General features: G+C 28.9%; 1 protein-coding gene across 1 annotated transcript; it reads right to left on the bottom strand.

The window, feature by feature from the left end:
• Positions 1 to 5,864: 5,864 nt before the first annotated feature.
• On the bottom strand, positions 5,865 to 7,238 carry LOC129296348 (F-box/kelch-repeat protein At1g23390-like). The gene has a single exon (XM_054934938.1). It carries the CDS (start codon positions 7,196 to 7,198, stop codon positions 6,017 to 6,019), a length of 1,182 nt encoding a protein of 393 aa, XP_054790913.1. The 5' UTR covers positions 7,199 to 7,238; the 3' UTR covers positions 5,865 to 6,016.
• Between the last annotated feature and the right edge of the window lie 9,006 nt (positions 7,239 to 16,244).

Genomic DNA, 16,244 nt, shown 5'->3' with positions numbered 1-16,244 from the left:
AAAATATAAAATTTTTTAATTTTTTTATAAGGAAAAGTTTAAATATTTTATTATCCAAAGATTAATGAATTTAACATATCAAACTAAAAGAACTTAATTAAACAGAAAAATATAAGAACCTAAATCAAGATTAAGAGAAAGTATAAGGACCTACAAATTAATTATTTGTAAAAATTAAAAATAAGCATAAGCACATACTTGTATTTAGTAGATAATTAATTTAAAAAAATATAATTATTAATCTCTATAACTTTATCGTGTTTTGTTATTGAACTTTGTACTTTTTTGTTGCGGTAAGTTTTTATAGTTTTTTTTTTATCTATAACATTAGTCTTTCTATTTTTAAATATACATAAAGTCATGATGATATGACACTAATGATGTTAAATTTTGCACAGAAAATTAAAATACAAAAAAAAACAGAAAAATCACAAAATACAAAGTAATAAAGATCAATTAGCAAAAACTAAAGGCTATGTTTGATTATACAAAGTCAAAATAAACTTCAACATCAACATTCACAAAAAATAAAAACCAACGGCTTCAAAATAAAAAAAAAAAAAGAGTATCTGGCATCAAGAAAGAAACTAAAGTAGAGTCAAAGAGAAGAGTTCGAAATCTGTAAAATAAATGAAATAAAACCTAAATTCCATTTGATATGATGTCTTTTAATTGGTTATAGGTATTCTTTTATTGAAAGTAATTTTATTTGAGGTACAGTCTGTCACTAAATGTAATCATTTATCTCAATGGGGATTCAAATTTTTATTTACTGTGAGAAACTAGCCCCTTACACTAAACTTAATCTTCATTAGTAACAATAAAATGATATTAATTACATGTTAGACAATTTAAATCATTAGCATTAGCGCTACATCATCATCCCATCACGCGTGCTTAAAATAGAAAGACCAACATTGCAAGCAAGAAAAGTTATTAGGACCTAGGACCAAAAAAAATACAAGAACTAATAACAAAACATAATAAAATTATAAATATCAATAGTTTCGTTTCTCCTCTAATTTATATAAAAAATGAAAAATGAATGAAAAAAAATATTTAATTCAATAAAAGTGATATCATTATTGTTATTATAGGAAATTTTTTTATTTCATTATCAAATATTTAATATTATGGAGTCAATGCCAACGTAAGTTAGGTACAGCAGAAGCAATTAATATTTCATAATGTAACAAATTAAAATTTGAATCTTTACTAGAAGAAGCTAAATGCTTTCATTTAGTGCCTCATTATGCCTCAAATATGATTTCGTCCAATAGAAATATTTTTGTTCGCAATAAAAAAAAAAGTTAAAGAGTAATCTTTCCCTTAAACTATAAATCCAAAAATGTCTAAGAGCCTAAACTTATTTTAGTGCAATGTTCATTCTAACATTTTAAAAAATGGCTTCAAAAATTACCAAAAAGGACTCAAAAAATTACAAAGAAGTATCATATAAAAATTTATATTTTTTATAATTTTTGAAATCCTTTTATACAATTTTAAGGTTTTTTCCTATACTTTCTTAGTTAACTAATAGTCAGAGTTAACATTTGTTAGCTATAAGGGAGATATTGCACCATTTTAAAGATGTTAAAGAAAAATATTAAAATCCCAAACATTTTCAGACTAATAATTTAAGGACAAAATTATCATTTAATGTGAAAAAAAAAGTATTAGAATGAAGTTGAAACATGGTTGGGTTTGATTAAGATAATTCTTCCAACACAATTTTTTCTATTGATGAAAAAGAATTGGATTATGTCCACCTCATTTGGGCATCTTTAGTAGTTACAGGCAATTATATTTGTTGATATAAAAATTTAATAGTGAGTGATGCAAAAAGATGATCCTTTTGAAGGTTTTTCTTCCATATCTAAAAGGGGATGGGGTGGCATTGAGTAGTTAGTATCATATGAACCTATCCATGCGGCCATTTATGATAATATACATATTTTGTACTTTCATATTGCATTTATGCACAATGGTTAACAATATTAGATCCCTCTTTCATCTCACATCCTTCCTTCCTTTTTTTCCCCACCACAGTATCATATGGTTTATTAACATATCCACCAATTCAAGTTCGACAATTGTTGAACTTAATTCTCCTATTACAATTTTTATAGTTAAATTTAACAGAATCTTAAAGAGTATATGCAGACAACCTCTCTGATGTTTAAAAATCTTTAGTAAATTGACAGCAAGGTGTTCTCTATCTAAAATATATAAAAGTAGTTTATCTGCACGCGACTTTGAAAAATTATGGGGTTCTTTATTAGGTTTTAAAATTATAAGGTTATTTACATGTGGATTTCTGTATTTTAATTATGTTTTGTTTTTAGTTCGTATAACTTATTTTGTTATTATCATTCCCTTTAATTTGATCTACTTGTAAAATTAGTCTCTATAATTTTAAAAAATATAATAATAACCATGAGCTGACACTAACGGAGTTAATTTTGCTATGACTTTGCTAACCCCTCAATTAACATGGTAAAAATATACTAACGTGATGATAAATTGATAGGTATGATTAAAAATAAAAGGCAAGTGGCCAAAAAAACTTAATGTAAATTTGGATTAAACAAAATGTGAGAGATGAATGTAATGTTAAGTACACATCAACAATAAGCTTAATAAAGTTTAGCATACATCAACAAAATTAACTCCATTGATGCCAACTCATGATTTCTATGTACATTTTTAAAATTATATTCTCTTTAATCCAAAATATAAGCAATTTCTTAACAATAATTTACATATTAATAAAGTCTTTATTTTCATGAAAGAATAAATATTATTTTCCTTTTTTCCTCTTCATTTCAATTTATAATGAGTGAGAAAGAGGTCATAAATTTACGTATATAAGAATTCAAATTAATAAATACAAGAGGCAAATGATTTTTTTTTTTTTACAGATACTAAGTTGCTCATATTTTAGATTAAGATTAGTTGAGAAAAAAATCTTATATTTTAAATCTGAGGGAGCAAAAATTAACATTACAGATGAATTAAACTAAAGAAATAGTCAATAATGAAATAAAAATATAAAAATTAAAAACAAAAAGTAATCAAAATATTTAAACCCATAGTTACATTTTAAAAAAAAAAAAACAGTCGTGGCAAATATTAAAAAAGAGCTAAAGAGATGGGAGATCTCAGATATCCATCACTATCGGTTATGGTTTGGTGACTTGTCAAATTTCGAGTGGGGGCGCCCCGCCCAGCCAATAGTGCAAAACATGGGCGACAGTTGTGGGCCCTGCTACCATTAGCAGGTTGTAAGTGGACCGATGGCCCATACATAAGATATTAAACTGATCAAAATAGGTCCTATGTCTCACTTGCTTCTGCGGATTTTTAATTCAAACTAATTTAGTTAATAATTTGTGAACATTTCTTTGATGGGCATACCTTCCATCAAAAATTTATTCACTGCTGTGTATTCAAAGCTCAAATTTAAAATTTACTTATAAAATATTATTAATTTTTTCACTTAATTTATTTTTATTTTAGGTATTCAAATTATCTTAAGATAATTTGTTAATTCTTATACTATATATTATTCATTTACTTGCGAACTTTTATTTATTTCTTCACTGTACTTGTTTATTGTCAAACTTTTATTTTATTTTATTCTAAAAAAATGAACAAGTGAAATAAGATAATTAACAGTATTTTTTAATTAAATAAACAAGTGAAGTGAAAAAATTTTAATATTAATTTAAGTAAAAGGCAATTTTATTATTTCCACATAAATTTAATATCAAATTTTACTGAAATTTTAGAAAATTATGAACTTTGAATTTAAATAAATATAATTAAAGAATCTTTATTAAAAAAATTTAAATTAAAGTTATAATTTTATAAGTTATTAACTAAATCTTTACTGACGCAACCTTCGTTTGCCCCTCTTTTCTTTTCAGATATTCTAACTACAGCGTGCCTCATTTGAAACTGGATATCCTGTACTGAATTTCGGCCCGGCATTTCGTACTTGTCCCGGCTATTCCAGGAGCTTACAAATGGGCTCAACAGACAACAGCATCCTCGTATAGTATTAGATGCAATTCCCTTCTATCAATGCGCATCTAGTAGAGAGCAATAAGCCTTCACAGAGCAGTACAGCGACAACACCCCTACAACAATAGTATCACTGCTAGCTTCAACATTTTTCTTTTAGTGTTCCATCTTATATTTTTTGTGATTTCTTCTATGTTAATATTAATACAATGCTAGCTCTTACCATGCAGTTCTTTCATGTTTCTCTATTTGTAAACATTAGCATTTTTGAAAATTATGATAAACAACCATGTGAACTCATCGTTCGATTTGGAAAAAAAGAATATCGCACCGTTTAATACACACTCCTTTGGCACGTTGGTGTGCCAAAAAGCACCACAAACAATAATTATTTTAAAATTTATAATTTTAGAAAACACACACACACATGTTTCTTGCACATTTTCCCACTAGCTTTTCCATTTCAAAGCTATTATCAATCACTAACTAGTTGATACTACATTTTATGTGAGCTTTGTAAAAAATATTTTCAAAAGAGCTACTTTAATTAAATTTAACAACATTTGAATTTGATCAAATAAGATAGTTGTATAAAATAAAAGGTGTTTGGTGACTTAATCAACCTCCCAAACCTGATTATTGCGTTAATTTAACATAAAGTTTTAGTGGTCAAAATACTTAACACAAAAATTTCAGTAGGTAAACATATACTACTTGATAGATCAAAATTTGGGCATAGTATTATGTCATATATTGAAGGAACTTGGGAAAAGTTTTGAGTGTATAAGCAAGTCAGTTGCATACCCAACTGAGCTAGCTTTTGCGAAAGAAAGTAATAATCTCATGATAAAGTGATATTAGAATTGGACTCAAGTATATCCAGTCTGTAAGTCCTTCCAATGGACCAGCCGTGATGGGAGCACCACAGATTGATCGAGAGAGTTGTTGCTTTTCACATTGGAGGGAATTGGAAAGGGTCTTGGACATGTAAACAAATGCACTATACATCCATTGAGCCAGTTTTTTGGAAAAAAAATAATGATCCCGTGACATTTTTTTATTTATCCATCCATCAAATGTTTATTTAATATAGTTAATCCCTACAATTATTAATTACATTTGTATATATCATCCAAGCGATACCAACAAGCATTCTAAAAATAAAGAGGCCACTCTAAATTCAGGTATGTCAGTTTGTTTGTTTGTTTTTTTGGGCCAATAAGTATCTACTAAAATCTTTGAGTCCTATCATTGCGTTAACTTATAATAAATTCCCTTTCCCTGATTGAACACTAAGAATTTTGTTCACTTATTACTTATTAGTTTTCGAGGTTTAAACCAAATTAGGGCGGAATGCAGCAAAAAATTTCAAAAATAATTTTCTGATAGTGTTATATAAATTTTGCAATTAGCCATAAATTTTATATATTAATATTCATTTAAATAACATTTGCTCAATAGTTAATTCTACCATTCTTGACTAAACATGCCAAGTATAAATAATAAGTTGAAATATTTTAATCTATCACCTCCAAAAAAAAAATTGTTTACATTTATTTGTCATGCTAGAAGTTTAAGGTCACATTAATGGCTAAAAGCATTAAGAATCTTTATGTAAGACAAAACTTTGGTGAATATTACTTGAATATTTTTTTTATGATAGAAAAAATTTATTTCAGAACGTAATCTGAATTATTTCTGGCTTTTCAGAAATAAATAAATATATATATATATATATATTTAATAAACTGGTGAAAACCAAACACATGTTATAGAGCGAAAGGAATGGGGTTTTAAAATTCCAAATTTGCACCACCTACTAGAAAGCATGAGGAACGTGAAGCAAGTGGCCTTCCAAAATGGATTTCGCAGTAAATGATCCAAACATCCAAACGAGGAAATTCAAATTTCACTATTTCAGAGAGTGAATTCGATCAAAGAAGACGACAAGTACAGTATAGGTGCGAGTTTCATGGCTTACGTCCTTTCCCTATCTCACCAAATTAACTTTTTGATTTCTTTGCTTCAAAGCGAAGCTCCGATTCTCCTTCAAGCCTTTCTGCAAATCTTCCATCCTCACATCACCCACCCCAACCACCATCCTCTGTAACCGTCCTCCGTCCTTCACCGCCTCGTTTTCCACGCTCTCCCATTTGCAGATTCCGTTCACAATTTCGCATCCCATCACCCACTCCGGCTCCGACGGATTATAAATGTACACTGAATCCCCCGTTGTCGACATCGATATTGACGACACCAATCCTCCTTCCCCCTTCACCTTCTTCACCATTTCCTTCGGCATCTCGCACATTTCCTCGCACCGCAGCTTCGATTCCGGTCCCCATTCGCCTCTCACTTCCCACAATTTCACGCTCTTCACTTCCGCCGCTTCCCCTACCAGCCCCGCCACGATTACGCGGTCGCGCAGTGTTCCATTGACGATGGAATAGACGCTCTGGTCAGGTCGGAGGTCGTAGGGTCCTTGCCAAGTGTTCTTCTCGGGATGGAAAGTGTGTGTGACGCCGGAGATTTTCTCCGTCACGTGCATCCTGTGCCCCACGACGGCGACGGACAGCCACGTGGAGGTCGCGGAACCCTTCAGAATCGCTGGCATGGACTCGCAAGTGTCCCAGGTTCGCCTCCGCAAATCGTAGATCTCCACCGCGAGCGGGTCGTCCTCGAACTCGCACACTCCGCCAGCTACGACGATGTGGTGACCCACGAGGGCGACAATTGGATCCGTTCGACACACGCGCGGGGCGTCGGCGTGGTGCCAGGTGAGATGGATGGGGTCGAAGGAGAAGGCGAGGGCGGTAGAGGAGAGCATGTAGAGGAGCGAAGAGTGTGATGATCTGAGGGAGGCGACAGTGGGCCTGACGGCTGAGGGCTCGCGCATCTGAACCCACGCGCGAGAGCGAGGGTCGTAAGCGTGCGTGTTGATCACGTGCGGGGCTCTGCTAGTATGTGTGTAGACCATGAGCCAGGGTTTGATGGGGTTGAGGTGAGCGAGGGAGGAGGAGACGGCGCGATTCCAGGATTTTGACACTTGGAGGACGGGGACGAGGTCGATGAGTGGCACATGAGAGAGTATGGACTCTAAGATATCGCCATGGATAGGAGCTTCTCCATCTCTTTCCTCTTCGGCTTTATGAAACTCTGGTTCAGTGGCCATAGCGTAAAAGCTGTACTCTGTTTCGATGGCTTGTTTCAGAGTGGGACGGGGACGAGAGATGAATCGAGCATTTGAGGGCTTTATATAGTGGAAAATAAAAGTGGACAGGTGGCACATTTCCCAGTCATTATGTGCCACGTGTATTGCGAGATTTTCCCATTGCTTGTGCTTCAGAAAATTCTTCCCGGTGTTTTCACTTTTGTGCGATGTGTGGGACCCAACTTCTCCTCATCTTTTGCCCTCTTCATTTTCTCTTTACATCCCATCTTAATTATTAGATTTATTTTTAAGTGGATATAATATCAAATCTTAACTACTCAAAATTAAATTTAATGATTGAAATAGAAAATAAAAATGAAATAGAGAGAGAGAAAAAATAAAAAAAAGCCAAGTTCACAATATATCCTTCATCTCTCTTTCTGTCTCTTTGTTTTTTTTTTTTAATGTATCTAGTTATCTAGCATTTGCAAAAAACGAACCTAAGTGTCAGGGTTATCGCCACTAATAACGTTGAGATTTTATTTCTATTTAATATATCGAGCATCAAGAATGTAATCGGCACTGGGGCTTACCAATTGTATACTAATTCATTATAAATTACTTTTTTATAATTAATTAATTCACAACCTACAAGCAATGTCAATTAAAACTTTAAATTTTTAAAACTTTTCACATGTTTTTATTTATATCTTCATTAAATATCTTATATAAAATTTTTGATAATATTAATTAAATTTCACTGCATAATTTTTTTAAAAAGAGTAATAAATAAAATAGGAATATCATTAAAAAATAAATATAAAAATTATCTAATATCTTTTCTTTTAGATTATGTAAGATTTTTTAAAAATATCTTATATCATGATTTAAAGGGAGTAACACATATCAAACTAGTCAAAACAGTTCAGCTTGAGGTCCACTCAAAGCCAAATTGGTCTTAATTGAAATAATTTAATTTAATTTAATTTATATACATAAAAATATTCATACCTAAATGTGAAAAAAAAATTAATATGTAAATAAAAATCATTAGTTATGATCAAATAACTCAACACGAATCTTCTCATAATTTTTAAATTTATTAAATATATTATTAAAATAAATCTCTTGCAACGGATCGAGTTAACCCACCGAGTTATCCTCGAGTTGATCATGTTAATACAAGTTAGCATTACTACAAGTTGGATCATAAATTCAAGTTTCAACAGGCAACTTTTAATTCTTTTTTTACAATTATTGCAATTTTTAATTCTCGAGAGATATTGGCAATGTCAATGTATGAATTTAAGACATAAACGTTCGAGCAAATTACATTACAATGTACAAAAGACATGTTAGTGATATACTACCAACTAAACATTTAGACTTAGGAGTTGTTAGAAGAATCAAAATACATTTGCGCAGCATGCAATGAATGTGAATTTAAATGAATTCACAACGATCGTTACTTGCTTTATATCTGTTTGTAATAATTAAATTTAAATGAATTAATAAATGTAACGTGTATTTGTCAAATGGATGTCAATAGGGTACATGAAATTCATTAGTAGGTAGTTTAAAGCTTTTTCATTAAACTTAAGAAAAAGGTAATATAGTAAACCATATTCAAGTAAATGCAATAGGAATGAACCTGTAGTTTGGTCATTTGGTATACTGGGTTAGGTAAATGTTTATATATTTTATCTAACAAAAAGTGTTTTTAAACCCTAAACTTTAATTTAGGGCTTTAAGGCTTTGCCGACATTGTTACACTGTACTTTTTTATTTTCATAATATCTTTTTCGTTTTTTAATAGTTTCCTGTTCCTGATTTTTTAAGTAATTATGTAATAAAATATTAAAACTTACAAAATCAAAAATCTCCATCAGCATTTATTTATTTTTAAATAGATTAATAGTTATTCAATGGATTTTTAATATTAAAAATTGTATATTTTTCAAACCATGTATTTGTTAAAAAAACTTTTTATTTCTTCTTTTGAAGACAACGCAAAGGAATAACATATAATTTAAATTCTTCATATTTTATAAAAGTAAATAGGTGACTGCATGTGATAACGAAGTTAAAAAAAATTAATTGTTGTAAAAATATAAAAAAATCACACAAGGCCATATTTTTATTATTATTTTTTGATTGAGTATGTGCATGCTTTAATATAAAATATTTAAACCCCATATATAATATTCAGGCAGAAAAAAAAGCCTATATATAACATTCTATTTCGTGTCGGTTTACCTGTGCGCTAATAAAAACATAACTTTAAATTTTGACATTTTGATTGAATTTTGTTAGAAGTTCTAATATTTTTTTATATTTTAGGTCTTTAAATTTTTTTTTAATGTTCGAGATCCTTATAATACTACTCAAGAAAAACTTAGAATACAAAAATAAAAAAAGTACAAAGATTGATAATAAAACTTGAATAAAATATAAAAATTTAAAATTATATTTTTCTGTTTATTTCACTAAACATGGATGGGTTGACATATTTGTGAATAGTGTTTTTTAATTATTTGTTTTTTTTTGGTACTTTAAATCTAGCCCACAATTCTTTGACACGAGTACATACGTTGAATGCGTTCAAAATTCATGAAAAATGTGTAAAATTTGTGCTTTTAATTTGAAAATTTTGTGTTCAAAATTAACGATCATGAACATGTTGATTGTTTGAAGTTGTCTTATTAAAATAATGAGTATTAACACGCACGCACACTCGCACAATAGTAAGATCGATTACACTGGTTGGTGATTTTACCTATGAAATAACTCTTCAGGGAGGAGCAATGACGATGAGTGCGTTCCTTCATTCCTCTTTGGCATGAAACCCAATTATATTTTTGTTAAGTTCTAAAAACATTCTTTCAGTTGCGCCAAGCTTTTCAAAAAGTCTTATTGTACAATTTATTTTTTGAACTTTTTTTTGTAAATCATATTTAACAATTTAAGCATCTGGGATGCATATAAAACTATGAGACAAATTGCCATTTTCATTGTGTTATCTTCATACATTTATAATCTGTTTCATGATCTCTGGGAAATTATCCCTCTTTGATTTCTTTGCTGTCAGAAAATAGAATGATAGTGTTTGATAGCCTATATACTGAAAGCACGTTAGTATTTCTCGGGCCATTCCTATGTAATGTACAACTAATCATTTCTTTAATTCAGATTTAGTTAAGATGTGATTGGAATTTGGAATAATGGAGCATCATAAAGGAGCTATTAGTGTGAGTTTATATTTATGCAGCCGGGGTTTTTAGTTAAAGCTATATTGTTATTTTGGAATTTTGGATTGTATTTTTTATTTGGATTTGAATTTATTTATTTATGTATTGAAAATCATTATTTTAATACTGTTAGGTGAAGAAACAGTACTGAAATTACAAAAAAAAAATGTTGTAATTTAGATATTCAAGTGGCTTGAAATTTAAAAGAATTTGATTTAATTTGATTTGACTATTTAAGTTTTTAACAAAATTTGGGCTTCTATGGGTCAAGTTTATTTGGCCGAATGAACCGGACTTGCCTAAATGATCAACCGTATCAGAGAGATTATCTAAAAATAAAATCAGGTGGTGAATGATGGTCTCCATAATGATGTTGGCCAAACAACCAACAAACTAACCCCTCAATGAATGTAATAATAATATCCATGAGGCATGAGAACTGTTAGTGGCACGCTGATGATGAGATGATTAAACATCTAGAAAGTCGGCAATCAAATTAAAAAGGAAAAAAAAACTCCTAAAGTCATGCCCGATCCATCTTCAAATTAAATGAATTTTAATCAAATTACACAATTTAAGAAAATTAATTTATTCTAATAATTATATTTTAAATAAGATTAAAAATCTATTGTGATTAGTGCTTTACTTTATTTTCTTTAATTTAATGATACTCATTTAATAAAGTGGTTAATAAGAGTAATATTGAAAAGATGTTTGAATTGCATGGCAAATTTTGTTGCTTTTGCTTGTAAAAAAAAAATTTTTTTTTTCAGTTAAAGTCTACCACAGAGACTTGATTTCATATGAATCCAAAAAATTTTAAAATTTTAATTCAAAAAAAAAATCAAAAGAATTTTAATAATAAAAAGATTAAAATACTCTTCACTTATTATACAGAATTACTAATTGTTACTTTTTTTATTGCACTTGTTAACTAACCAATATTACTTGTAAATTATATTTATTTATCAGATAATTAATAATATTAGTTATTAATTTACTAATTTTACTTGTTAATTTACTATCAAGACCTGTCAGTAATTTATAATTTATGTTAGTAAATTATAAGACCTGTTAGTAATTTGCAACTAATGTTAGAAAATTATTAAATAAAGTTAGCAATTTTAACAACTAATATTGTTACTTGTAATCGAACAATCAATATCAAATTTTATATAATTATATTTGATTCACAATAAATGCGTGAGAGGGGGGGGAGGGAGAGAGGGAGAGAAATAGTTTTGTTCTTAAATTTGATGTGTAGAACAATGAGGGAATTAGTTTTCACACTTTCCCATTATATCTCCCATGCATACATATATATCTTCCATATGTGCGTGGTGACAATTCACAAAATGGTTCCCTCCCACAATCCAAAAATAAAGAGGGAATACATGGCACTTGGATGCGCGGCCATAAAGTATGCAAGGATCCTGTTGGGATTAATATTCAGTTAAGTCACCTTAAGCTTATATTTTGGGCTAGAACTTTATCCATCAAAGTTTGATAATCCAACATCACACACACACGCACCCATGGTATCGTGATGCAATCATGTTTCACGTGATCATTTTTTTTTTTTTAATAGTAAAAGAAGCAGACTCCACTTATAAATTATATGTCTCTCAAGATACGGAAGACAAGGTAGATCACTTCTCTCAACTAAATTGCACATGATTATCGCTTTACATTTTAAAGTTAGATAAAAAAACATTCTTTATGCTATAAATCATGTTTAATTTAATATATTCAGTAGGTTATTAATATGCAATTTAAATCTCAAACTATAATCTAAGGGGTGATTTAATTCCAAACTTTTATTTGATATATTCTAAACTTAAACAATTAAAATTAAAACAATTACACTTCTACCATTAAATTTAAATAAACGATTGTTACTTTTTGGGTTAAGAGTTATTTTTATCTTTGAACTGTACACAAAAAGTTATAAATGCTTCTAAACTTAACTATGAGTCAATTATATCCCTCAATCTTAAAGATTTCTTCAGTGATCACCCTAACATTAAAATTATAATGTAAATTATATTATTTAATATATTCAGTAGGTTATTAATATGCAATTTAAATCTCAAACTATAATCTAAGGGGTGATTTAATTCCAAACTTTTATTTGATATATTCTAAACTTAAACAATTAAAATTAAAACAATTACACTTCTACCATTAAATTTAAATAAACGATTGTTACTTTTTGGGTTAAGAGTTATTTTTATCTTTGAACTATACACAAAAAGTTATAAATGCTTCTAAACTTAACTATGAGTCAATTATATCCCTCAATCTTAAAGATTTCTTCAGTGATCACCCTACCATTAAAATTTTAATTCAATTCAGGAAAAACAATCAAAAGAATTTTAATAATAAAAAAATTAAAATACTCTTCACTTATTATGCATAATTACTAATTATTACTTTTTTTACCACACTTGTTAACTAACCAATATCACTTGTAAATTATATTTATTTGTCAGATAATTAATAACATTAGTTATTAATTTACTAACTTTACTTGTTAGTTTACTATCAAGATCTGTCAGTAATTTATAATTTATATTAATAAATTATAAGACATGTTATTAATTTACAACTGATGTTAGAAAATTATCAAATAAAGTTAACAATTTTAACAATTAATGTTGCTGCTTGTAGTCGAACAATTAATATCAAATTTTATATAATTATATTTGTTTCACAGTCAATGCATGAGAGGGGGGGGAGAGAGAGAGAGAGATAGTTTTGTTCTTAAATTTGACAATTCACAAAATGGTTCCCTCCCACAATCCAAAAATAAAGAGGGAATACATGGCACTTGGATGCGCGGCCATAAAGTATGCAAGGATCCTGTTGGGATTAATATTCAGTTAAGTCACCTTAAGCTTATATTTTGGGCTAGAACTTTATCCATCAAAGTTTGATAATCCAACATCACACACACACGCACCCATGGTATCGTGATGCAATCATGTTTCACGTGATCATTTTTTTTTTAATAGTAAAAGAAGCGGACTCCACTTACAATAAAAATTATATGTCTCAAGATACGGAAGACAAGGTAGATCACTTCTCTCAACTAAATTGCACATGATCATTGCTTTACATTTTAAAGTTAGATAACAAAACATTTTTTATGCTATAAATCATGTTTAATTTAATATATTTAGTAGGGTTATTAATATGCAATTTGAATTCCGAACTATAATCTAAGGGGTGATTTAATCCCAAACTTTTATTTGGTATATTCTAAACTTAAACAATTAAAATTAAAACAATTACAATCCTACCATTAAATTTAAATAAACGATTGTTACTTTTTGGGTTAAGAGTTATTTTTATTTTTGAACTGTACACAAAGAGTCACAAATGCCTTTAAACTCAATTATGGGTCAATTATATCCCTCAATCTTAAAGATTCCCTCAATGATCACTCTAACATTAAAAACACTTAACGTTTGTTAGTTATCACTAGAGCCGTGCAAAACGGATTATGGGCCAGCCTGCAAGCTAACCCACACGGATTAGCATATTAACGGGTTGTGTTGGGCTAGCTTGTCAAGATAAATGAACTAAAAAAACTCAACCCAACTCATATATTGATGGGCTAGCACACTCGCGGGCCAGCCCGCAAAATGTAATTTTATTTTTTAAAATTATTTAAAAATTATAATCAACATATCATTTATATAGATAATGATTTTTCTCATATTATTTTTTAAAATAAAATTTGAATACAAATCTAAATTATTTTTATCAATGAATTTATATTTGTAATTTCAATCAATAGATCTTACGAGATTAACAAATAATATATATTCAAAATAATTTTATAAAAACTAATAAATAATTGATTTACAAACTATAATAAAAATTTTCATTTGCAAATTGTAAGAAAGATTTATATTATCTTTCAAATGTAAAGAACACGATTGGGACTCATAAATTATAAATTTAAGAAATATAGTCATTATTGTATATTTATAAGAAGATATATTAAAATTAAAAAATAAATTATTTTTTTAAAAAAATAGGCTAACTCACGGGCCAACTCGTTTAGCCTGCGGGCTAGCTTGTTTTAACCCGTCATTTTTGCAGGTTGGGCTAGCCTAACCTGTTTTAAAAAATGAGTTAATTCTTTTAACCCAACCCATCAAACTTTACGGGTTGAATGGGCTAGCCCGTGGGCTCAACCCATTTTTTCGGCTCTAGTTATTAGTGAGTCTCATTATTTTTTAATATTTTTAGTAAGTTAAAGGTTAATTTTGCCCCTCAACTTTTATTTGAAATGTCATTTTTTTCCTCAATTCAAATATTTTTATAATAAAAAATATAATGTTGGGCCCATTAATAGTCAACTAATAGTGAGAAAATAACAGGGTGATGAGGAAGGGAATCTTTAAAGTTGAGGGATAAAATTGACTCGTAATTAATTTTAGAGGCATTTGTAACCTTTCGTATACCGTTCAAAGATAAAAATGTCCTTTTAACCCTACCTTTTTTTTAAAGAATGGAGCCTAATGTGTAATTTTTTCTTAAAGGAGGGTAGAGGGGGGAGAGAGAGAGAGAGAGACTAAAATTTAGTAAAAATCGCACACTAGGCCTCTTTTTAAAAAAGTAGTGGTTATTTTGTTTACATTTAACGGCGGGGTTGAAATTGCCCTAATTTTAATTACTTAGGATTTAAAATGTACTAAATAAAAGTTTAGCGTTCAAATTACCCTAGACCTATAGTTCAAGGTCCAAATTGTAGATTAACTCTATTTACTATTGAACATGTTTTAGTTAATTCTATTTTAGAATTATGTTAAAAGAGTAAATAAACCCCTAAATTATAGGTCCAAGAGTGTCTTAAAACTTGAACTCAATTTTTATGTAATGTTTCTCGTTAACTTTTAAAAATAATACAATTAGATTTCTATCATTAGCGAAAGTTAACTTTTGCCATAGTTGACCAGAAAGTGTCCTTAAAAATTATTAAAAAAAGATAAAAAAATTACAATAAATGATCCAAAAAAATTATTTTTTTCACAATTGTTAAGGTTCTTTTTTAGTCAAGTAACAATAAAATTTAACTTTTATTAACAATAAAAGCTAGATTATATTGTTTTTAAAAGTTGAAGCTAAATATGACACAAAAAATGAGTTTAAGGTTCCAAACTCTCTTGAGCCTATAATTTAAAGGCCAATTTGTTGTTTTACCAGTAGAATCATATATTCAACTATACAATTATTCTTTAGTTGAATAGGTAAAACAATTAAGATGTATATGTTTTTGGCGAAAAAATTAAGATATATATATAGGAAGATAATAGTTTAGAGAAGTTAGATTTTACAAGACCCCCAATATTAAATTAAAGCAAACCTCAAGATTACTCTACCAACAATGATTCAAACCAAGAATACCATATGAGCTGTATGATGCAAAATTTGATTTACTTTTTTTTTAAGCAAAAACACTTAGAAAAAAATTAAAATGTAGTGATGGATTCTCAATCCATCATTGATTATAGACATTAGTGATGAAAAGTTTGTGACAGGCTAAAATCTATCACTAATTACATAAATTAGTGATTGATATATAATATCGATACATTTTGGTCAAATCTTATAAATTTAGTGACGTATATTTTTAATTAAAAATTATTAAAATATGCTTAAATATTATATAAAAATAAAAATTTATGATATACATGAAAAGAATCACATGAAAAAAATCTTAATGATTACAAAATTAAATAATTACACAAATAATTTTTTATCTTGTTATAAGTAAAATATATAATATAAAATGATACAAAAATAAA

The sequence above is a fragment of the Prosopis cineraria genome, unplaced genomic scaffold (genome assembly GCF_029017545.1).
Source record: "Prosopis cineraria cultivar Desert tree isolate PC_DT_omini unplaced genomic scaffold, ASM2901754v1 PC311, whole genome shotgun sequence".
NCBI classification, from domain to species: domain Eukaryota; kingdom Viridiplantae; phylum Streptophyta; class Magnoliopsida; order Fabales; family Fabaceae; genus Prosopis; species Prosopis cineraria.
This window is presented reverse-complemented; position numbering and strand designations above follow the sequence as displayed.

What these genes read in the sequence shown, in the direction of transcription:
- LOC129296348 (XM_054934938.1), bottom strand. Translation starts at nt 7,198, where the DNA reads ATGGCCACTGAACCAGAGTTTCATAAAGCCGAAGAGGAAAGAGATGGA.